The sequence below is a fragment of the Cyprinodon variegatus genome, unplaced genomic scaffold (genome assembly GCF_000732505.1).
Source record: "Cyprinodon variegatus isolate N-32 unplaced genomic scaffold, C_variegatus-1.0 Scaffold4, whole genome shotgun sequence".
Classification (NCBI taxonomy): domain Eukaryota; kingdom Metazoa; phylum Chordata; class Actinopteri; order Cyprinodontiformes; family Cyprinodontidae; genus Cyprinodon; species Cyprinodon variegatus.
In genome coordinates this window covers 3050853-3074402 of record NW_015150457.1, presented here as the reverse complement: position 1 = coordinate 3074402, position 23550 = coordinate 3050853, and the positions used below count along the sequence as shown (strand labels likewise).

General features: G+C 38.0%; 1 protein-coding gene across 3 annotated transcripts in view; it reads right to left on the bottom strand.

The window, feature by feature from the left end:
• Positions 1-23550, bottom strand: part of nhsl1 (NHS like 1) — a 129177-nt gene that overhangs the window by 64283 nt on the left and 41344 nt on the right. Inside the window, exon 1 of one of the 3 annotated variants that reach the window (XM_015372725.1) lies at positions 6279-7538. The exons of the other annotated variants lie outside the window; for them this stretch is intronic. Within the exon in view, the coding sequence (XP_015228211.1) occupies positions 6279-6519 (241 nt within the window). The 5' untranslated portion in view covers positions 6520-7538. Of the gene's footprint in view, positions 1-6278; positions 7539-23550 lie in introns of those variants that run through there. 3 annotated transcript variants of the gene reach the window in all.

Sequence of the window (23550 nt, the reverse complement as noted above, 5' to 3'; positions counted from 1 at the left end):
TGTTGAACATAGAGTCAATTTATTCTGGAAATTCAATGCAATAAGTCAATTGACAAAATGTAGACCAGCACACTAACTAACATGTATTTTTCAAAAGATTTCCTGGCTCTTCATCATTTTTACCCATAGTGATGAAAAGCCTTTGTCAAATGTAGCTAAAAGCCACCCTGTTACAGACTAATAGACAGTTTTTCTGAGTCCCATACGCATAGGAAGAAGAATCAGGTATGAAAAGGGATCTGAATGAGCTGTATTTATTTTTCTCCAAAGCAGGATTTAAAATCAATTTAAAGACAATTACAAAAGTCATAATATACTAGGTTACGGCTCATAAAAAATAAAAAAAGTTTTGTAATTGGCTTTATTGCCATTTGCAATGAGAATTTTCTAAAAAGAACATCAAATCCTTTTCTGTTTGCTTCGTTTGTTTAGTATCTAATCTTAACAGGACTTTTAGCAACAGTCGGCATGGTTACACAGGTCATCTGATTTAAAAGCCTTCCTACCAGTAGGAACATTTACTTTGTTATGGGGGCTGTCGTCAGTTTCCAGAGTTTACTGTTTGTCTTCAGATAAAACAGCCTCATAATGCTTGGATCATTTCTACAGCCCTACACTAATGGTTATCTAAAAGCACCTCAGTGTGTCTCACATCCATTCTCACATTCAGTGCTAAACAAGCACGCCATGATGCTTTACTTTGAGCTTTGTTTGCTGCGCCAGAGCCTGATAAGAATGGGCAGATAAAAGCTTCTTGATGCAGACAAAGTTTCTGCAACAAGAGCGATCAGACAAGTAGACAGAAGGAACCTGAGGTATTTAACACATTCAAACAGGGGAAAGGGAAGAAAAATATGATCTGTCATAAAAAAAATAACCATGGTAGAGCTGTAGTTCAATTGGTTGAGGCAGTTTTTAAGCTGTTGGATTATGTTGAGACAACATAAGCCAGCATTGATCTATCGCCTTTACAACTGAAATCCTGTTTAGCAAATATAAATCATTATGGACGATGAAGCATTATGCTGTAAATGAAGCAGCAAGAGTAAAAAATTGTTATTGAGATTAAGAAATAAAGGTTCAACTTACCTACAGGCGATGGCATAATGAGCAGCACATAGGAAGAAAAAAAAAGAATGGTTAGAATGAATTCAAACCAATGATTTATACACTTATGGTAAAAATGAAGTTAGCATTTTTGCTTTGTTTATCATCTATGCACAGCCTCAGTTTACATCCATGTAGTGGGAAGGGGGCCACAATCCAAGATTTCCGTGTCTGAGATTTAATGAGGCTCTGCAGGTTTGTCCGTATTCTCTAATCTGGATTAACAGATGTACGACATGGTGATGATGAGCTTATTTCAAAAGTATGGAAATATGTTCCAAATGCTCTAAAACGGTTACAAAACATTTTCATTGAGCATCTAAAAGAAAATCAGCTGTGACCAAGCTGACCTGCTCAAATGCTCAAAACGTAGAAATACTTTCTTAATGGCATTTAAACCAGACCCAATTCTGGGTTGGATTGCAATAAAATATGAGTGCCAAGGTATAGTGACTATTTAGGTTAATCTGTGTGCTACACTGACATACTGTACAACCCCCCCACCCCCCCTCCAAATGAATACCACTAAGCCTCACATCACCCAACTTTCTTGTTAACATGTTCTGCATTAACCAAATGCCAAAATCTTGATTCAGAATCAGAAATCTGTTGCATTTTTTTTACTCACTTCATGTAATGTAAATAGAAAAAACCTGCTTATAAGAATTAATATAGTAAACAAAACAAAAAAAACACTGTCTATAAGTTGTGCTCTTGTTTGATCATTTAAAGGGGTTATCTTTTGGTTCATGTTCACAGCCAATGATATAATACATTCAAATTTTACACAATAAGTAAAAATAAATGGAAAACTAGCTGCTGACTTAATTGGGTTTATTCAATCATAAAAAAAAAACTTTGATCTGGATCCCTAACTGATCCTAGACAATCAAGAGAAGACCCTCTCTATAGACTGAGAATAAATGAAAAAAGCGTAAAGAAAGAAACATGTGAAGCTGGTTTACCCCCATCCATTCTATCAGGCAAACCAAATTGGAAACAAAAAAAATCTGTTTTTATTTCTATATAATTTCACAGTAAAACAAACCCAGCCTATTATGAGAGATGAACAAATGAACAAATGAGAGACTCTCTGTTTCAGCAGCTTTATATAGCAAATCAATGCCTTTCATTTAGAAAGAAACAACACAAAGATATAAACTTTCTTGAAAATAAAACACTGATTATATGTTTCTTTTCTATTTTAGCTCCTTTGTTCTAACTGTTTCCACCATAATCTCATTAAAGGATTATTACATGTATTTATGACTACAGGAGCTCATTCCTCTCAAAAGGCTGTATGTAATTAAATAATTAAGGCACAGTGAAGCCTTATATCCAAGTGTTTTTTCTTTTTAAATAATGAACACATTTATAGATGATTAAAATACTTAGAATATCTTTTTTAAGTCAGTTAAATGTTTTTTCCAATACATTTCTTTACTTATTTAAAGTAAGAAACACTTTTTACAATAAGTTTTCTTGTATTTCTATAAATATTCTTTTATACCTTTATCTTATAAATTAACCCGTCTGAATTCACCAAGGCGGCCAATGGCGGCTTGTGTACCAGACGGCTCTTTTACACAACAAGCAGGACCAGGAAACAATCAGCTGCATACCTTGCCGCGGTTGTTATTACCCTGACAACCCTGACAAAAAAAGTCAAGCGACAGACTGCGTCCCAAAATTGCAGGCTTTGGTCTTGAAGGCAGTAATTTTAAAGCTATATTTACTCTGGGGCAGTGTGCATGGCGGCCCACGTGTCTTGTAATTGGTTCTGGTACATGCGCGAATGTGAGATCCAGTTGTTATAAATACATAGGTTTCAAAGTGGGGAATTACTCTTATGTTTCCTCTGGAAAGTACACTGGGTATGTATTCTCTGGGTGGAAACGGTTTTAGGGTGACCTGTCTATGACTCCGTCTCTGGCCTTGCGTTAGCTATTAAAAGATCTAAACAGTGTGCAACAGTAAGAAAGGAAGGAACAGAGGCAAAGGGAAACTCAGATCAGGACAGCAAACCATTTGAATGGGAGAAACGAGGGGTTTTAACAGTGTTACATGTAACTGTAAAAACTGGTTGGTACACCCCATCAGATCAGGTCTTACTGAGGACTAAATATTACTTTAACTGACTTCAAGATTTGCTAGTACAAAAAAAAGAAGCAAATAAATCAAAGGATTAATAGGGAAAAATATTTGTTTCTAATCATGCAAAAATTATGCAAAAAAAGAAAACAATCAGACTTGGAACCAGATTCAACAATTTAGAGATTTTCAACTACAGTAAAGCCATGCTGAAGGTTATAAATGAGTCAACAATCCGGTGACGCAAATTCAAGTGCTGCCAAGCTGTACATCTTACGGCGACTTAAGCTGAACAACTTCTGCAAAATATCCAAAAAATCATCAATCCATGATTGTATAGCACAACCATTTCAATCAGAAAACCACATAAGCATCGCAACAATGCTGTTAGAAAGCCCTTTGACCAACAGAAGAATTTCAGGCTCTTAAATTACTCCAGATATGTGCATCTCTGTGTTCCTTTAGGAAATGGGCATGTTCAAACTTAACAGGGAAAATTGAGACGCCAATAAACAGCATTTCTGTCAGGCGAACTGGTCTGTGGAATAAAATGATCCATGATTTGTTCAGAGAAATGAAGATTAAAAACATGTTCCAGTTTGCAGGAATTTAGAAAGGACTAAACCAACAAAGACAACAATTTTAGCAAAAATAAGGCTTATTGACTATTTTAGTAGTATTTGCTGAACAGCCAGTACTACACCACTGAAGCAAGATTAACTCAAAGGACAAACTACGAATCTCAGGTACTTTGATTGTACAATCAATTAAGGTTAGACGGATATATATTTTTTGTGAGCAAGGCCTTATGTACTTCCATTTCCTAATTGATTTTTCAAATATCAAAGGTTTCAAAAATCCCAAAAAGTTAATAAAACATGTTTTTCAGAGTTATATACCAGTGCAGATTTGTTAAACTGATAAACACCAAAGCTAATGCTCATTTTAGCGCCATTAGCAAGTAAGTGTTGGAAAGTTCTTTGCACCATTTGCACTACCCCTCTGACACCGATCCGTGCAGAGTTCACACCGAGCTTGGATCAGTTCACCTTGCCAAGCTAGGTTCCTTACGTCTGTTTACACATCATGCTAGCACAGTTCCTCGCCTCCTAGTGACGATCTACTGTACTGTAATGATTTAAGGAGGAAGAAGGCAGCCTTTGGTCGCACCACTCTTTTTAAACAATTTTATAAAATGTAGTGTTGAGAAGATTTCAATTGTTGATAACAGTTCCTGTTCTTCTTCTGTTTCAAGGCGGTTGATGAGCAACTTACTGATATGCATTACCGCCAACTACTGGAAGCTGACTGTAAAGGGCAGATTATACTTCTGCAACCCCACACATCAAATGCCGCTTGCGTTTTGTCGCAAACCAGTTTTGCTGCTATGCTTCTGCAACGTCGGTCTGGAATTTCTAAGGACGCACAGCAGTTACACGCCAAAGTGCAAGGGGGACCAATTACAGCTGCTTTTTGTCTGCCCACTTCGCTTGAGGTCTGCGCGGGTTTTCCGACCGTCTGACACATAGTCAGGATTTTTTTGAGGCGCGTGACAACGGTTGCAGAACCTCTGCGCATGAACACTGCAAAAACGATCTAGAAATAAGTAAAAATGTCTTCAGTTAAGAGTATACACCCTTATTTTGAGTAGGTAAATGAGATAGTTTGCCAATGGAATGAGTAATTTTACTTTTAAAATAAGAAATTAGGTAATATGCACTTAAAATAAGACAATGCAATTGTGTTTTCTTATTTTAAGTGTAAATTGTCTTGTTGTATTGGCAAAATGTCTCTTTTACCTCCTCAATCCAAGAACAAATGCACTTATTTTAAGAAAAAATGACTTATCTAGATTTAGATTTTTTTTGCTGCGAAAAGAGACAGATTTGAAATTGCAGAGGCTATGCTTCAGAAGCATAAATTGGTCTTAAGGAGATGACGCGGTCTGCTCATGCGCTCTTTGTTATCTGAGAACCGAGCCACAACTGAACCGTGCCGAGCCCTACTGATGAACTAGCACTAGATTTAGCGCGGTTGGGTTGTGTCTGGCACGGTCCAGTTCCATTTACACTCAACAGTTACCTTGCTCGGACCACTCTCGGACATTGTTTCAAAAGGTTAGTGTAAATGGGGCTCTATTTTGCTACAGAATATAAGCAGCCAGTTTAACCAATTTAAAGCTTCTTTAATACTTCTTCAACAGAGCACTTATTTGATAGAGTTCATGTAGATCATCTAAAAGGGTAACAAAAGAACTACTTCCTTTCTATTTCAAAATAAGAGTCTCTAACACGGTCAAGCAACCCCCTTCAAGTTCAAGACTCACAACAAAAGCTTGGATGTAGTTTTAAAAAAAAAACGGACAGCGCTTTGCAAGACAGATTACACTATGACAATAGTTATTGTGCCATTCCAATACCACGAGGTTCTCATTTAACCAACACTCACTACTGATGTAAAGATGGGTCATGTTAATTAGGTAAGTCGCTTTTGAACTTTAATTTCATTAATGGTTATTGAAAGCTAGTTAAAAATGTTCCATTAGGCTCTTTGAAGAGCTGATTGATCCATGTAACCAGAAACACCCACCATCATTTAGTCAGTACATAATTAGACTAATCTGAGACGAAACACTGAAGAACCTCTACGAGAAGCAGCCAATATGGCCTAATATGAGGTATAAACAGATGCGTTTCATTCATTCATTCTGAATGGTCAGCCATCCAAACAGGACACACATCCTCTGCCTGGCACCAAACTCTGATAAGTACCAGCCAGTACCTTCACCATTTATATGACGTCCCCTTCTTCCGGTCTGACAGTCTTTATTTACCAATGGCACACGCACACAGGGCGCTCTTTGACCACCAACTGAATGTTGACCCTCTGACCAAACAGAGCTACCACTTAGTCACTATGGCAACCAGGAAGTGCAAGTTGTAAACATGGAGAGAAAGCGGCAATAAATAAACAGATGTCCTTTTAGTTTTCCATGTTAAAAAAAAAAACAGAATAGAGAAAGGGTTTACAGGAGTGTGTATTATTTTTATTTTTTTTTAATCATCCATCTCAGCTCCCACCTATTTTGTGTTGGGGTCTGTACACCCAGTTGTCATGGTCCTCATCCTCTTCTTTTTGTGGCAGGTGAAGATGAGTCCGCGAACGCGAGCGGCGGTTTGGAGGCATGCGGAGATCGTTTTGGCTGTGGAAGAAACACCTCCCCTGGTGGGCGAGCGGGGACATGCTAAGCCAGCTGAGAGCCCGTGACAGGCCTGCCGGCTTCTCCGGGTGGAAGGAAGCGGATCTTTGGTCTCCTCTCATCTTTGCTCGGAGAAACAGGTTTAGAAAGAGATCGGATGAAACCGTTTAAGATAATTATCCTCCTTAGAAACAAATCCAGTAGTTTAATGTCCGCTTTAGGAGTCCAAATGTTGAGTGGAAGCAATAAAGATCCAGGAACGTTCTAATCAGATTCCACATCAATGAGCAAACTTGTATCAGGAGGAACTTCATCAGTAAGACAGGTTGTTGTCTGAGTCCACATCACGGCTCCGATCAGGTTACACCCAACTTCCCTCACATCATCCTTTTACAAAACGGAAATGATCTTTTTTTAAACCATCCTTCCACATCTTTTGAATTACTTTTTGATTGACATTTTTTGGGCATGATTCCAAAACTTAAAGGAATAATTAGGCAATCCAGTTAGTTGGAAAAACATCCGCCCCTTTACTCGCTCATTTCATCGAAGGGGTGGAGGAAGAGATTTCCACACTTCTAGAGAATACTGTTTATCCCACAGAAATTGTTATTTACAACCGTGCATGCTTTCTGGTGCTGTCATCTCATGCTGTTGAGCTCATCAGCTGACACGCAAGCCTTCAGTGCAGCAGCAGACGGCGAGGTTAGGAGGTGTCTGTCTCCCCGGGTCTATTCCCAGCCTGATGAAGTTATTTGCATGCTCAGAGGACGGTAAAAAAAACCCCTCACATATGTTTCCCTACTTCCAAACAGAGCTCTTCAGTCTTCTTCCACTTCTGCTTGTTTTTCCCTCCTGCACCGTCGATGCTGGTAACGGTAGAAGAGGTGAACAAAGCAGGAGGGATCAGTTTAAAATAAAGAAAACAAACGACGAAATGTATAATACTCCAGGTGCTGAGAGCCGCCCAGATCTGGACCCTCAATTAGCTCATCAGCAATGCACCTGCTGCCCTCCAAAAAACACCAAAAAAGATGGGTTAAACATCAGAGCCCACTCTGCTGAGGATCTGCTGAGAACTTTGTGCTCCAGGAGAGTCAAGACTTCAAGTGCAAAGACAGCGAGGAGCTCCAGGGAGTACACCCAACCATAAAACACACTAAACTGAAACACGAGTCGGCCCGTCCCTTCTTCCTTATTCCCTGCCTCTTTCTGTTTTTCTGTGATCCCTGATCTCCGCCCCTCCTCCTCTGTTAGCCAACATGGCAACCACTCCCCACACCCTCCTTCACACCTTTTACCTTTATGTTATTCATGATCTCTAGACTCCTGATCTGTTATAGTGCTTTATTATATATTTCTGAAGCCCAAAAAAGCTTTCTATGTTTATACTCCATGTTTCAGGGATGTAAAAAGAGCAACTTAAAACTTCACAGCAGAACTGTTTTGGTAACTGACTTCAACTCCCTAATATGCAGATTGAAGCTGGAAAACCTGTGAAGATCTAGCTGAAAAATCCGCTGACATTTTGGAGAAGCAGAAACTTTCATGAGCTCATAGTTACACACAGACCCTCAGGTACAACAGCTTCTATGATGCACTACATATTTGCAAGGGAGGTGGAGTTTTCCCACCTATGTGTGAATGCAGAGGAACCATGTGACCACCAAGCTGCGTGTGTGTGTATGTACAAAAACCATGAGTTCTCTACGAAGTTTCTTTTTTTTTCATAATCTCTAATTCATTAAATCATAAAGACTTAAGGAATTGTTAATCTGTCTGTAAAATAATCTGCATCTCAATGGGGTGGATTGAGTTCCATTACTGAAAGCTGATGCTTTGTATGTCGCGGCCATGTGGTGTAAACCAACACTCCTCACACCCATCGCTCTTTTATGTTCCCAACTTGAATTTATTGGACTTTTATTTAGAAATCTGTGTTGGCAGGACACCAAGCGCTAAGGACCAAACACCGTCTTCATCCGCACTGACAAATATGGCTGTTTTCGGGACCTTTGTCCAGAGTGATGATACATGAGGACACAGTCCTTTAATATTTAACCAGGATTATTTTCTATTGAGCGGACACAAAGGGATCGGTTTGGTGTTGGAGGAAAAATAACTTACAGGTCATTATGTTGATGGAAAAATCACAGGGTTTAGACTTACAGGCATTAAAAGGGGCAGCCTTTAGAGTCTAAAAGTAAAAAATTAATGGTTAAAGATTTTAATTTCCTTTAAAGCCGAATACCCCCCAAGAGAACAAGAAAGCTGAGAAGGTCAGCATCCTAGTTTAACCCCCTACTTCATTCAGTGTCGATAATCAATATGGAAATCAATATAACAGCCGGATATTTCTGCAACAGACATCCGGTGCTTATAATATTAGCTTTAATGCTTAGAGACAAAAAGAACAAACAAACATGGTTTCTAAGGACATATGTCTACTTTACCCTGAGCTTGGTTCAATGAAAGTTGTTTAGAGCTGCACTCATACAGTGAATAATACATTATTATAAAGAAATGTATTATTACACAAATAAACTATATAATTTAGATTATTCAATATTGGTGGTGAGATTTTTCAGTAGATTAAAAATAAATGTCCTTTTAGGGTTTAGGCTTTAAAGGGTTAAAATAAGGACCAAAAAAAAAAAGAGGAGGCATTGATTAATCTTTTATAGGATATAATGTAAAGAAATAAAATCTCAGTTCCAGGGCCAATAATAAGAGAGAGATTTAAAAACATACTTCTGGTTCTTTAAGTCATTCTGCAGCAAAAATTCAGTTCATATGTTCTTCCAAAAAAAAAAAAAAAAACACTAACGCTTTAAAGAATTAAATTTTTTTTATATACTATATTTGAAGCCACCAGTTGTTTCTTTTATTATTTTTTTAGCCATGGGCGGTTCTAGACAGGGGTCAACGGGGGCCAGTGCCCCTGTTATGGCCCCTGTACTGAAGAAATAATACTTAAAAGAAATTCTAATGATGATCTGCGCTGGAAAAGACATTGCTACTGATAGGTCCTTTGGATCTATTTCATTCTTTTTCTTTACAAATTATGTTTTACTAATTACTAATGTGTTTTACTTTTACTAATTTTACTAAGTTTAAAAACAATAAGGTGATAGCTTCAGTAATATTGCGATAGGAATCCAGTTTTCATCTGCTGAATGTTTTTTTTTTAAACAAATTAAAAAAAATACTCAAATTTTTAAAGGTGAATTTATCTTTTTTTTTTTGTTCCAATTCAGATTTTATAGAACACGTTAATTTTGACTTAAATTAAGTGAAAAATATGTAAAATTCCTAAATTATGATTGTATATTGATCTCATAAGAAATAGAATTTTAATTCAACCTAATTGACTAGAAATTTCACTTCATGCAGCTCTTAATATATTTTAATCCCTTGCCCTGTTTTTTATTTCATGCTTTTCTGTGGCCCCGTGAAAACACACTGGCCCCCTCCTGGCCCCCTGGTACATTTGGTCTAGAACCGCCACTGTTTTTAGCAGCTACTAACAGTCATTGAAGAGGCTCCAAAGAGATTGTTGCACCAGAGTCATAGGTTGCACACCACTGCATTAGACACACACCGTATGTGCTTAGAAAAATATTTAAAGCACTTTACTAACGTCTAACTTAAGGATCTTTTATTAGCTTTAAAAGATTTTAGTGGCTTTAATGATTTTTCAGGCTCTTATTTTTCCCTGGCAGAATTATGTATTCAGTCCTTTTTAAGCTGATAAATTAAAAGAGCATCAATCAGAGAAGCAACCAAGAGGCTTATGGTTAATGTGGAGGAGCTAAATCATAGTCTGTAAATAAAGAGCAAGATCTCAGAAACATGAGCTAAAATGAGCTTCCTCCATAGGGTAGCTGGACTCAGCCTTAGCATCGTCATGGGGAAGGATCCAAATTAGGATGATCTGGAAAGTCAGGAAGCTTTCTGGGCACGTTCCAGCATGCCTCGCTACAAGGAGACCACAAGGCAGAGTCAGAACCTGATGGATGAACTACATTTTCCCTCTGGCTGGAGACACCTGAGGATCCCACAGAAAAAGCTGAAGAGCTCTGCAGGGGTGAGGAACAGCTTGGTGCAATGAGAACTTGAAGCTTTGCATAAACTGTCAGATCAAGGCCTCTTAAAAACAATCTCTGGGGATGAGGGATGTCTATTCGCCTCCCAGACTTATAGATATAGGATGAACAGAAAATCATATCCAGCACGAGGTAATGGGACATTAGAAGGAACCTTTTTTGATAAAAATATCATTTTAAAACTGGAAACTGTAACATTTCAGGGGTTGTATTAGTTGATTGACTTTGAAAGCTTATATTTTGTTGACTTTAAGGCTGTTAGTCATGTTCAGGTAAATGCTGTCATGTCTCCTCTGACGGGAGCATGATCGTATCAGCAGAGAAATGCAGTTATATTCAGCCTTCAGACAGTGACACATGCATCAAACATTTAGTTTCTTTTTGGCTCTTACTTCCAATATGATAAGAAAAAAGGCAGAAGGTTGATCAAAGTTACCGAATAATGAAATCTAAAGAAGTCAGAAAGAATAATAGGACATCTAAGGTAGAGTTTAAATAGCAGGAAGGTATGATTTGGTGATGTTTTCAGAAATTGTTGCACTTAAGACAAAAACAATAATTGAGATGCTGTTTTGAAATTCAGTGATTACCTGGATTATATGAGAGAATCCTGTAATTTCACCCTAAATGAAAGCCGACCTGCTAAAGTGAATAAATTATATATTAAGCTAAATAAACACCACAGAGATCAAACATATCAGCTTCTTTATTCACGCTCTTCACTCCTGTGCGACACGACACGGCGACATATGAGTGCGATGTGGCTAAAATGTAACTCAATCCGACACGAAAGGAACCACTGACACTAAATACACCCTGATCAGGCGCTCCTTTACAGGATAAATATCACTTCCTGAGCTTTATGAGTACAAAAAAAAAAGAAAAACAGCCTGCAGAAGTTCATCCACACGTCCACAGTTGTCTCATTCACATAATAGGTTTGGCTGAGCGTTGCTGCCTGGTTTAAAGTGTGAGCAAGTGTTTGTCTCTCAGCAGCAGCACGTCTCCAGAGCCAGTTAAACACAGGGGTTCAGCTGCACCACAGAGGAAACCTTTTATTACGCCTCAGCACCCCGCATTTACAGAGACACTTACATGGGAGTTTGTACTGGTGCTAGGCTGTTTTTGTCCTAAACCGCATGTGGAAACAAAAAAAAAAACACAACAACAAATACAAAAACAAAAAGATAAAATCTTTTTTTTTCACAGATGATGCAAACTTTTTGCAGCCACAACCAGCAACTTAAAATAAACTTTAAATTAACTTTAACCAAATTTTTCCATGGGTTTTATGGTTGTTTTTCCACACATCATAATTTGGTAAATCATATTAAGTAGTTTTTGTTGTTGTTCTTGAAATACAAATAATAAAAAAGCTAATCCCAAAAAAGCTTTAACACTTATTATTATAATTGGCCACAGTTTATAAACTGCTATTGCAGATACTTATTTTACATGGCAGGAATGTGCTTTACAGACAGCTGAGCGGATATATTTACACCATGTTGCATGCATGTAATTGATATGTTCGAGAATATTTTGGTTTTTCCTGCAGGTCATAAATTGCCACACAGTAAACTGTTCTATAATCAGGTGAGCTATTCTGCAACTTAAAGCCACCAGGGGCCCTGTGAGGCTTGTAGCGAAGCAACAACCCTCTGATGGCAAGTGTGAGGGCGCTAGCTGGGCCGTTTCCGATATACACATATACATACATACATACATATATACATGTGTATATATACATATATACATATTCATATATATAAATATACACACACACACACATAAATGTATATTTATATATATACATACATACATACACATATATACTGTACATACATACATACATACATACGCATATACATACATACATACATACATACATACATACATACATACATACATCTATATTTATACTGTACATACATACATATACATACATACGCATATACATACATACATACACATATATATATACATCTATATTTGTTGTTGTTGTTTTTTTTCCTAACTTATTTACAATAGAAATGTAATTGCCATCTCAGAACACATGGTGGCACTAGTTGTCTAAATTTGCTCTGTCCAGGCTTCCTTAGGAGGCTGCTACAATAGTTTATTATCACAATAAAAAGTGAAATGGGCCAGAAAATGTCTGCACATCCTCGCCTTCATTCATTTGTGCTTGTGAGCACCACATAATTAGGCTTCATTACATAAACAAAGCAAATCTGCAGGGACTGAGCTCTGTGTATCTGCAGGACCCTCTGTTAGTGTGTTTATGGTGCAAAGATAGTCATCTGTAGTGGGTGATAACGCAGCTATTTCAGGCATTCAAGGTCTATCTATGGCCTCAGTGGGATGGTACTTTTAAAGTCACACACACAGGATTCTGCTTGGGGTGCTACATTGGTGCTAAAGCTGACGTCACAATCTATCACCCCAGTTTGGGAAATAAAAATCCCTAATCTATTTAGATATGTGCTTGATGTATCACACCCAACAGCCACACACTAAATAACGAAGTTAGAGAAGAAAATTAGGTTTTAGCACTGAATAGAATTAAAATATAAAAAAATATACCATTAAAGGTAAATGTGATAAGTAGACATTAGCAAGTAAAGAGGCTTAAATTTGACAAAAATACCTTTTTTTTTCTTTTTCTTTTTTTTTTTACAAAAAAAAATAATAAAAATATTAGAGACAGTCCCAAAAAGCAAAAGCAGTCCCATCCATGAACCTTCCCAAAGTGAATCTGTTTTCAAATCTACAATAGGTCAGGTACAAACAGCCTATCTGGATGACAGTTGGCTGCATTAATTGGATAGTATCAGTTCATTAGACTCCCATTAAGAGGCTTTATAAATAAAATACAGGGAAAAAAGTAGATTTTGCACCCAAAAGCATATTTACTTCATGAATAACAATAAACCCAGTCTGTATTTTCCCTCAGGTTTGTTATTATAAATAGAATATGTTATATTTTCAGCAGCTGTATAACGCTATAAGTTTTTGTGTGAATCTCAAAAAGGCCAATGCCTTTTTAGGACCCAGTTTTTCACAGGAATGTCTGCAATATCAGTGTTGGTGAGGATTCTTAGTCGTCCAGGTCATTCCAAAAAAGGTAAAAAAAAAAAAAAAAAACAATCCACTGGACTTTGTTTCCAAGTTTGAAGGTGTTTCGCTTCCCATCCAGGAAGCTTTTTCAATTCAAAATGCTATCAGAGTGCTTTCCCACCAAACATTGAAAAGCTTTTACCCGTGCTAAAGTCCAGTTTCTTGAGCGGATCACAATCTAAACCCATTGAGAACCTGCAACAGAACAGATAATCGTACCCTGGCACAATTACAACTGCTGGACTCAGCACAGGTTATCTGGACCCTGGGGCAGTTTCCACATGCAAATAAAATGCCTGCTCATCCCAGCGTGGCAAAAGCAGGAAGAGGACTGATGTAAGAGCGACCTATTTAGGTAAAAGGAAAAGCAAAGTAAGAGCACGAATCTGAAGACAAAGGAGTCGTAAAATGTTTGGTAAAGCTACGTTGAACAGTGAAGAGGTGCAGAAACACAGCTGCATTCACCTCCAAACCAGCGACAGAAACCTAATGTGACAAAATTTCTTCTGGATCAAAGCAAAACTGCCCCCGAAAAAATTTCCTGCAAATGCATGTTACTTGGCCCGATCTAAAAATCTCTGCAAATCCCTGGATGGGACGAGCAGTGTGGCTGCATCCTCACAAAGCTGAGAAAGGTTTCCATGTAGAAAAACTGGAGCGTAAAGTTAAAACACATGAAGCAGGTAAAGGAGATAGAAGAAGGAAAGAAGGAGAGCAGAATGTAAACACTGAATGCAGGAGATAGAAAAGATACGTTTGTGTGAAGTGAAAACAGAGGAACAAAATTTGTAGGTGTAAAAATCTACATGAAATTAAAACAGTATTTGAAAGCGTGATTCTGAAACTCAGTCACAACTCTGCAGCCTGCCACGTTGTTGTGCATGTAAGGGTAGCGAGCTTTATGTTTCCTAGGGACTAATAAACGTTCCCACTCTAGCAGGAAGGCTTTAAATGATGTCGGTGTGGCGGCAGCTTCGTCTGGACAACACCCCTAATCAGACCAAGAAGTCGCTCAGATGCAGCCAAACCCATCCTCGTCTGAATGGGGCTTAAGTGATACACCAGCGATTAAAAATATAAAAAGCCAAAAGATTTTGAGATTCTTATCAGGATCCCCAATGTGCAGCAAATTAAAACAGCACATTATAACCTTGATCTATAGGAAAAGACGTGATGGCATTGTTAATATTGCAATGAGAATATCAGCAGGAGCTTTAACATCTCAGCTATTAAAACTTAACATGAAATCTTGGCAACAAGGGAAAAAAGGTCTATTAAATGCTCCCAAGCCTTTCATTTTCTACTCCGATATCACACATTCATGCTACAATGATAACTGTAGTTGTGCAGCTCTACAGTGGACTAATAACCACAGTAGCCAACTGTTGGTGTTGCCAAAACATTCAGTGAGAAGCAATCTTCTTAGATGCTTTTCCAGAGTGCATTGCCTTTAAAACGTTCTTTGAGTGTGTTTTACCATCATGTGTCAGCACAGATCAGCCCAGGAGAATAAAAGCAAAGCAGTTACAAACCTTTGACCTCTTACTCGTGACCCCAAAGTGCCAACAGACTCACAGCTGCTGCTCAACATGAGCTTAAAGGTCTGGCTGTGCGTATTTTAACAGTTACGGGTAATTTTATGCAATTAACACTCTGTAGTTCGTCAAAACAAGGACGTGTACGTGTGTCAGACCTACATCTGAGTAGCAGCTGAAGTCTGGAAATCAGTCAAGTATATGTTTTAAACAGACTTCGCTGCCCTGATTCTACTCGGTTGATGAGTACTCTGACACGTCGGCCGTCCGAACGGGGAAGAACAAAAGAGAAGAGACGACAGCTTCAGGGTTAGTCGCCTGTCTTAAAAAGAACAGAAAGGAGTGGCAAGCCAACTTATAGGACAAATGAACTCCGGTAATCCGAGAACACTCAGCGGGGCCGCGTCCAGCGGTTGAGGCAGAGAAAGGGTGCGGCTGAGTGTGCATTCCTGATCAGTCATGCCTGAGCAGAGGGGCTGGTCCAGCAGACCTGCAGCCAGATGTGCTCCGTTCATTCACACATATTGCATGATTTCCAAACTCTGCACATCTGCAAAAAGTATTTTAGGAAGGTTAAAGCACTACAGCAGTGAGGATTCATATTGAGCATGTACTAAAATACCAATATACCTTTCATTTACCAACTTCTTTGAACCTCTTCATAATTTTAAAAAGTACAATTTGAAGAAACATTAACCTGTTTCCTTAAAATGACTCCAACATCAAACCAACAAGGAACTCTGAATCAAATGTGCAACAATAAAAATATTCTGCAACATGACTCGTTTGACTGTAACGAAGCTGTTCCAGTTCGTACTCAACAACTAAAAGACAGCATGTTTGTCATTGCAACAGTATTCAACATGGCTTATGCAATCCCTCAGGCTGGGGGAACCTGTTTGACTGTGAACCCAGTAGAAAAAAACAATCAAAGCAATGACTGTACATGAACAACAGCGGATATCTGCCAGGAAATGGAAATCTTCTGTTCAACAACATATGACCCAATAACGTCCATGGAACAGGCGTAGCGCTGTTTGACATGGGTGACCGAGACGGAGCGTGCTCTGAAACTGAAGAGTACATTGCTGATGAATTTATAGGAATATGGAGAAGTAACCAAAGTATAGCAAATGTTTAATGGGGAAAAAATAAGAATTTTGCTTCTTTTCCTTGAGGACAAACTGCCTAAATATTATTTTAAGATTGTATTTGGATGTTTTTCTTTTTCTTTTGTAAGAAAGAAAGTCCGGGGTACATCTACCAGCTGCAGTGCCCCTGGAGGACTGGAGATGGAGAACGGTTAAAAACGGACGCTACCAAGTCACACATTTATCAACAAAATCCAGGGTGTATCTAAAATAGAGCAAACTTCTGAAGGTCAGAGACTTTATTCGAAAGATATAAAGTCTTTCTACTTTATTTAAAAGCTGTTTACAGTTTGTTATGTAAGAGAGAGAGCAAGACTTTCAGCAGATAACAGGAAGGCTAAACACATGAAGAAGAATCGCTCTGTTGGATAAATTTGAGCTTTCAACCACTGTTGTGCCTTCTGCTCGTTCTTGTAGCTCACACTTGTACATAACAAGGTTCTATTTTTATTTTTTCAACGTATGTGGAGTCACCATTGGCGTCTGAGTTGAGCTGGATACCAGTCACTTCTGAGTATCTACAAAATCCATCTGGCAGACTGGTCTCATTTAAGATTGATGCAACTGACATCAGATTGGCAGCGCAGGAATTACCTACCCTAAGTAAATTCAGGAAAAAAAGCTACAGGCTTATAGATGCATCAGCTCTGAACTACTGAGGTGTCAGTCTGCTCCTCATCTGATATTTTAGTCATCATGGGTCAAATAAAAGCTAAAGAACACCTCACTGGTCAAAAGGGCACAAAAGCACATTTACTTCCTTCCTAAACTCTAAATCATGTCAGAGACTCTGCATAAAACAGACCATATAAATGTGTTTTTTTGCACCATGTTTTTTTCTCCCACAATGATTACATTACTGCTGCACTTTAAGAGATGGAAATGTCATGAGAGCTGTGCTAAACGAAATGTCGTGTATAAAAAATTATAATAAAGTTTGTCTAAGATATTTTTTCAGTAAAAATGTACAAAATGTCTCTTTAAGTTGTACTGGATTTGGAAATGATGGCAACCTTTTAGCAATCTAAGACTTCAGGTACATTTAATGTTCTTCTTTTTGAAGGATAAGTGCTTGAGGGCAAATCATAGTCAGCTAAAATCAGAATCAAAGCTTTACAGAAAATGGAGCCTGGAGAAATGAAGCAGCGCTTGCCAAAACAACAGGTTGCACTGGTTGACACGAGCATCTTGTTTCATTATTTTAAATCTGATTTTTAGGAATTTTATAGGATCTTACAAATGAGGAGCCTGCTTTTCTCCAGAAAGAAAAACACCCAACACAAAAACCAAAAGTTTACCTAATAACAGTCATAAAAGAAAACATCTATTCACAGACGATGCTTCTGCTTAATGAGTTCAACTGTCCAAGATGGCAAAGCCTTGAAATGCAACATTTATAGCTGCAAAGTGTTTTTATATCATCAAAATTATTTACAAATCTAGAGTACATCATATATCACCGTATAAAACAAAGGATAAACTTAATATATGCATTCACTAAATCCAGAGGATGTGTGGTTGTAGTCTAGCATCTCCGCTCTATATTTTTACTTCTGATCTGAACCCGACACTCAAAAGTAAACATCTATAGATCTTCATATAAATGGTAAAGTTCTCTCCACAACCATGTATATGTATGAATGCACATGTTTAAATCCCAAAAGGCAGTTTGAGATTGATATAGGGTCAGAAAAGGAAGTCATAAAAACAGTAAATTGCATCAACAGGATAAACCTAATCCTGATAACAAAGATGTAAGGGTTCAAGCTGACTGTAGTTATGTAATCAAAGAGAAATTACCATAAACTGGGAAACTTTTCTGCTATTAAAGAGATTACAGAGTTGAATTTATTATAGAAATAGACTGAATAGATTGACCCCTATGGATCAGGCCCATTTTCTCCGTTACCAGAGGTAAAATTTTCATCAGTATCAGGACAGATACAGGTACTAATAATGGATCCATGCATCTCTAGGGACTCCAGTGGCTTCCAATATTCCTGAACGGAAGTATTTCTGTTTTTTTAATAGGGGTTTCTTTAAAATCAGAAGATTCTTGCCAATAATTTAATGTCCTTTGTGATTCTTACCTCACAAAAAGAAAACCTGGGGGGGCAATAAAGTTGAATTAATCAATATCTACATGAAGCAAAAGCCACCTATCAAGCATCAATGTAAAACATTGGGGAAAAAAAACAGGTTTCTCTGTTTGTGTGGAGTATGGAGTAAACCAGCACCATCCCTCCTGCTGCACCCCACCAGTCAGCTGGCTGCAAAGGGTCCTCTTGTTTAAAATAAAGAACAATCTCACAGTTAAACCCATCCCTCTAACTAAGGTCCCGGCTCTAATTCACTTCCACTGGTAGACAAGGGTTAAGAAGAAAAACTCAGCTCATGTGCTGACAGCCAATTTGGCAACCCACCAGAAGTCAAATCTGGCAACACGCCCATCAAACCCCACAGGGCCCTGCTTTCAGCTGCGTGTTTGAAAGGGAGTGCGAGTCTAAGGGTGGGGAAAATACCAAGAACAAAAATTTAGAAAGGAAAAACACTGAGAAAACAATGAAGAATAAGGTGTTTTGTAAATCAGGCTGATAATCTCCAAGTGTTTTCATTTAGAAAACACTTGGAGATTTTTAACGAGAGCAGAAGTAGCGCACAGCGAGAGGAAAACTAATAAAAGCCAGGATGTGTGAAGTAACAGTAGCGGGAGCTGCTGCTGCAGGTTTGTGTGGTCCTCGTCACAGAGTGTAGGAATCAGTCCTCTGTTAGGGGGAACCAAATTTAAAAAGAAGGTAAGATTTACATGCAATAACAATAAAGTGCGGACGAGAAGTGACAGACAGAATTGCGCTGATTATGCAGGCGGCAGGCCGACCGTTACGGAGACAAAAGGGGCTTGACTCAGTCTGGCTTTGTGCCGTCTACAGCTGGGAGCTGTCAAACAAGCCCATAAACACACAAAGCCTACCGTTACTCTGAGCTCACCACCCCCTTATCTGGGCTCCTATCGAAGCTTCAACCATTCACAAACCTCTCAACGCTGGACTGAGATCAGTTTACCAACATAAACATACAAGTTGGGACACATTCCTGCAACCTCCTTCCAGCTGCTGGCTGATTTTTCCTCTGTTCTGATCCAAGACGAGCTTTTAAAGTGGATCATCCTTAGAGGGGGACTTAAAGAGAGGAATCCAGAGCCGATCCTGGATGTGCTTCCCCTCCAGCAGGGAGTTTAAGGAAGATTACTAACTGCAGGTGTAAAAGGAAGCAAATAGAATGGAGGGAAAGAGATAAACAACGTTTTAATAAACACATAGAGGAGATCCTTCATGAGCCCAAATATCTGTAGTTCAGGTACTTTTTTTAATACAATAAATCTAATTTTCAACATTTTCTCTTTCAGGACCTCTCTCCTTCTCATGATATGTTTTCTTTGTCCTCACACACTCCCTGCCTCTCAGTTCGGGGTGGAACATAAACTCCAGTCCAGTTGGACTCCAAGCCAAAGACCACAGGTTGCAAACACTCAGCCACCCACAGCGCTCGGCCTAGCAGGGATCTCCACGTGAGCACGTTTCTTTGCAGCAGCCCCGTCTTCACGCCTGACTGCATGCATGTACCAGCGCTGGCTTACAGGTGTGTGTCAGCAGCATCTGCCTCCAGGCGTCCATGTGTCTGGTTACTCACTCCTCAGAGGGAGATCCGTGCGGCTGTTTGTTCAAGCTCGGCTCCCAGCATAACAGCACACACATAGCCGAGGTGGCGGTTACAGGTCGGACAAAAAAAACTGTTTTACTTTGATTAAATGGTGGGAACTTAAATTACAGCCCTCTCCGATCAGAATGGTCTGTTTTTCATTGTATCTCAGGTTCCATCAGTTCTTTGCCCTCCTCCAGGGCACCTTAATGTTTCCAAATCAGCTCAAATTTCTGAGATTCTTGGGGGAAAAAACATCTATTAGAGATGGGCTTATATTTCTTTTAGTCATACACAAGCTTTGGTTTGTAAAGCAGATGAAAGGCCAAACTAAGATTCCATTAATTCAGGTCGCAAAAGTTTTTCCAAAAGGAAAAAAAAGCCAGAATAGTTACCTTTACATGGAGTATTAATACCAATTAATATCAATCTTGCACTATTCTATTTGTTTTAGGGTTTATTTTAAAAAATACTCCAACATCTTCCTTTTTTTAAAATCCTATCTATAATAATTCATCATCTGTTCGTTTTTTATGGACTTAAACCAGATATAGAAAATGAACTGCAGCACTTTTTTCCTCTGCTGGAAAGTTTTTCTTTCTTTTAATATTTTTTACGTTTGATTTCCAGTAGTAAAAAAAATAACTAAACCAGAATAAGTAGTCCAAAACTAAATTTTCATTCTTCAGATTTTAACTATATCTTTAAAGATAGAATAAAGATTTTTATTGCCCTACAAATGATACAGCACTGGCTAATATAACAGAAATATAAGCGCTAAATATGGACTAGATAAAATGAAAAACACTGGATCTTGATACTTTTGTTCAAATCCAACAAAAAGTGACTTGTTATACTGTTTTAATGTTCTAAAACCAAACCCAAATGTAGGATTTTATCGTAAATTAAAGAAGAAATGGGCTGAAATATTGTACACAAGAGGAACAACATCTGATCATCTGTGAGCGCCTCCTACAGGAAGAGTCCATGAAACCAAAAAATGCTGCATCCCAATCAACTAGCTGCTGTATTAATATCAGACAAACCAAATATTGCAATGAAGGACTTCTAGGAATCCTCCAGCTTCATTTACATCACATCTTGTTGCTTAAATACTCATTTAATTACTTGGTGATAGAAAAGTTAATAACCTGTGGAGACGGAGATAATCCTATGCAGCCAAGCGCGCTGAAGCAGACATGCAGACACATGCAAACACACACTTCACATAACTCTAAGGAGAAGGAAGAAAAAACCCTCAAGTCATTCTAGAGATAAAAACTTTGATCAATCTTTAAACCAAATTTTCCACAAAAAATTATGCAGGAAAAATGTATATAGCAGAAATATACAGTATGTATATATATACATACATACATATATATATATATATATGTACATTTTGAATTCTGTTTATTTATATAGTACCAATTCACAACACATGTCATCTCAAGGCTCTTTACAGTTTACTAGATCATCCAGTCAAATTGATTCAAAGTTTTCTATTTAAGGAAAACCAGTTGATTGCATCGAGTCTTTGACTTTAAGGAAATCACTCATATATCACCTATGAACCCTTTTCTATCATTCAGACCATAAAATAAGTAATAGATATTTGTATGATTTGGCATCAACACATCAAGACAATTATTCTTATTGCCACATTGCCAGACAGGACACTGTTAAAAAAAAAAAAAAAAAAAAGATATTTGTATGATTCATGCTGATATTGATTGGGTCAATACTGGCATCGGTCACTAATCAGAGCTGCTAAGGTATTTGAAATGGAAAAGTCACCCAAACAGACGATGTTTGTTTTGGGTAGTAAAAAAATAAATAAAATCACAGAAAAACACAGGAGGCCCACTCAACACCTTCCTGACCTCCAGTCCATTTCCCAGCTGTTTAGGGTCGCACAACTTAAAGTTTCCACTTCCTTAAAAAAAAAAAAAAAAAGGAACCCCACCCAACTCCAAGTGAAAATACAAGGATAGGCAGTAAATCTTTGGCTCTGAGTGGAGACTCAGACTGGTTGGTTCAGTCAGCTGGAGCTACAGACCGTTGGCGGGACATGAAGACAAGCAGCGTGAAGAGGGGTGATGTGGGTCATAGGGGTGTGAGAACAGGTCAGAGCAACACAGCCAGGAGCATAAACATTAAAGTATCTAAGAGAAAAACTCTCAGAGAATTTACTAACAGCTTTTCAAAATGTGCATGATTTTAGATTCAAACCATCTTACAGATTATTTATTTTTTTTTTTTACCATGTAGGTGAAGACACCCTTTAGGTTATTTCCATTTCCCATAATTTACTTACATTCCTAAAAAAAAAAGCCACATCTCCCACTGTACTATCTTTTCCAAATAGTTAAGAAAATCTGCTCCATATTTTAAAGCCACCGCTGAAGCACCTGAGAACTTTAGAGCATAAATTACACCGTTTCTATTCTCTATTACTAAAGCTGGATTCCTTAGAAAATCCGTCTGTCCAGAAAATGAGCAGGGAATCTCACAGGGCTAGAATGTGTCACATAAATAAAGCACTTACCTATTGAGTTGTGAAGGAAGGGACACAGAGAGGTGAGATGAAAGCAGGATGGAGGTCATGTGGAGAGAAAACAGAGAGAAAAAATACATCTTTAGGACCTTTACTTGCTAGAAGTTACATATTACTGGAAACTGAGGAGGGTTTATCTACAACAGTTTATTAAGAAGGCTATTAATGTTATAAATAAAAATAAAAAGTAAAGACAATAAAGGAACCTTACAGCCTTGATTTATGGCTAAAAAATGAATTTAAATTATCAATGGGAATATGGGTAACTAATTCAGTCATCCAAAAGAGTTAAATCAATGTTATTGTTGGTTTCTCACCTATTATATGTAGTTATTATATTGTTTTAATCGTTTAATTTATATCAGTGGTGGCTGGCTAAAAGAAGGCACTTTTTTTCCAAATATATCAATATTTTTTCAGATGCGAAGGATAAATATTTAATCTTTAATGACGAGTAAAGCCGTTGAGTTTGTCGTCGGATTGGTGACGCATTTCCGCCCTAGGGCGCAAAAATCTTTGCGATTAGACTCTCGCTAAAAGTTGCACGTGTGCACTGGCGCTTCTGCAAAAGAAAAGATAGGGCAATCCAGCGCGCAGCAGAGATCTTACAGGAACTTTACTTGCAACGTTTATTTTGGCGGATCTGGTTTTTCATCCTGGATGAACCCAACCCATCTACTTCCTCTCTGCTGTGGTTGCAGCGTGATAATGGTGACTTATTTAAATGAGACTCAGTTTAAAAATATTAACAAATTAAAACAAATATTGACATTAAATAGCAAATGGAAGGGAATGTTTTTTTTTGGTTGGCTGTTTTTATTTGTCGTTTTAGAAATACGAAGACCAATATATGGAATGTAACAGACAGACAGACAGACAGACAGAAAGAAAGAAAAAACGAAAAAAAAAGAAAGAAAGAAAGAAAGAAAGAAAGAAAGAAAGAAAGAAAGAAAGAAAGAAAGAAAGAAAGAAAGAAAGAAAGAAAGAA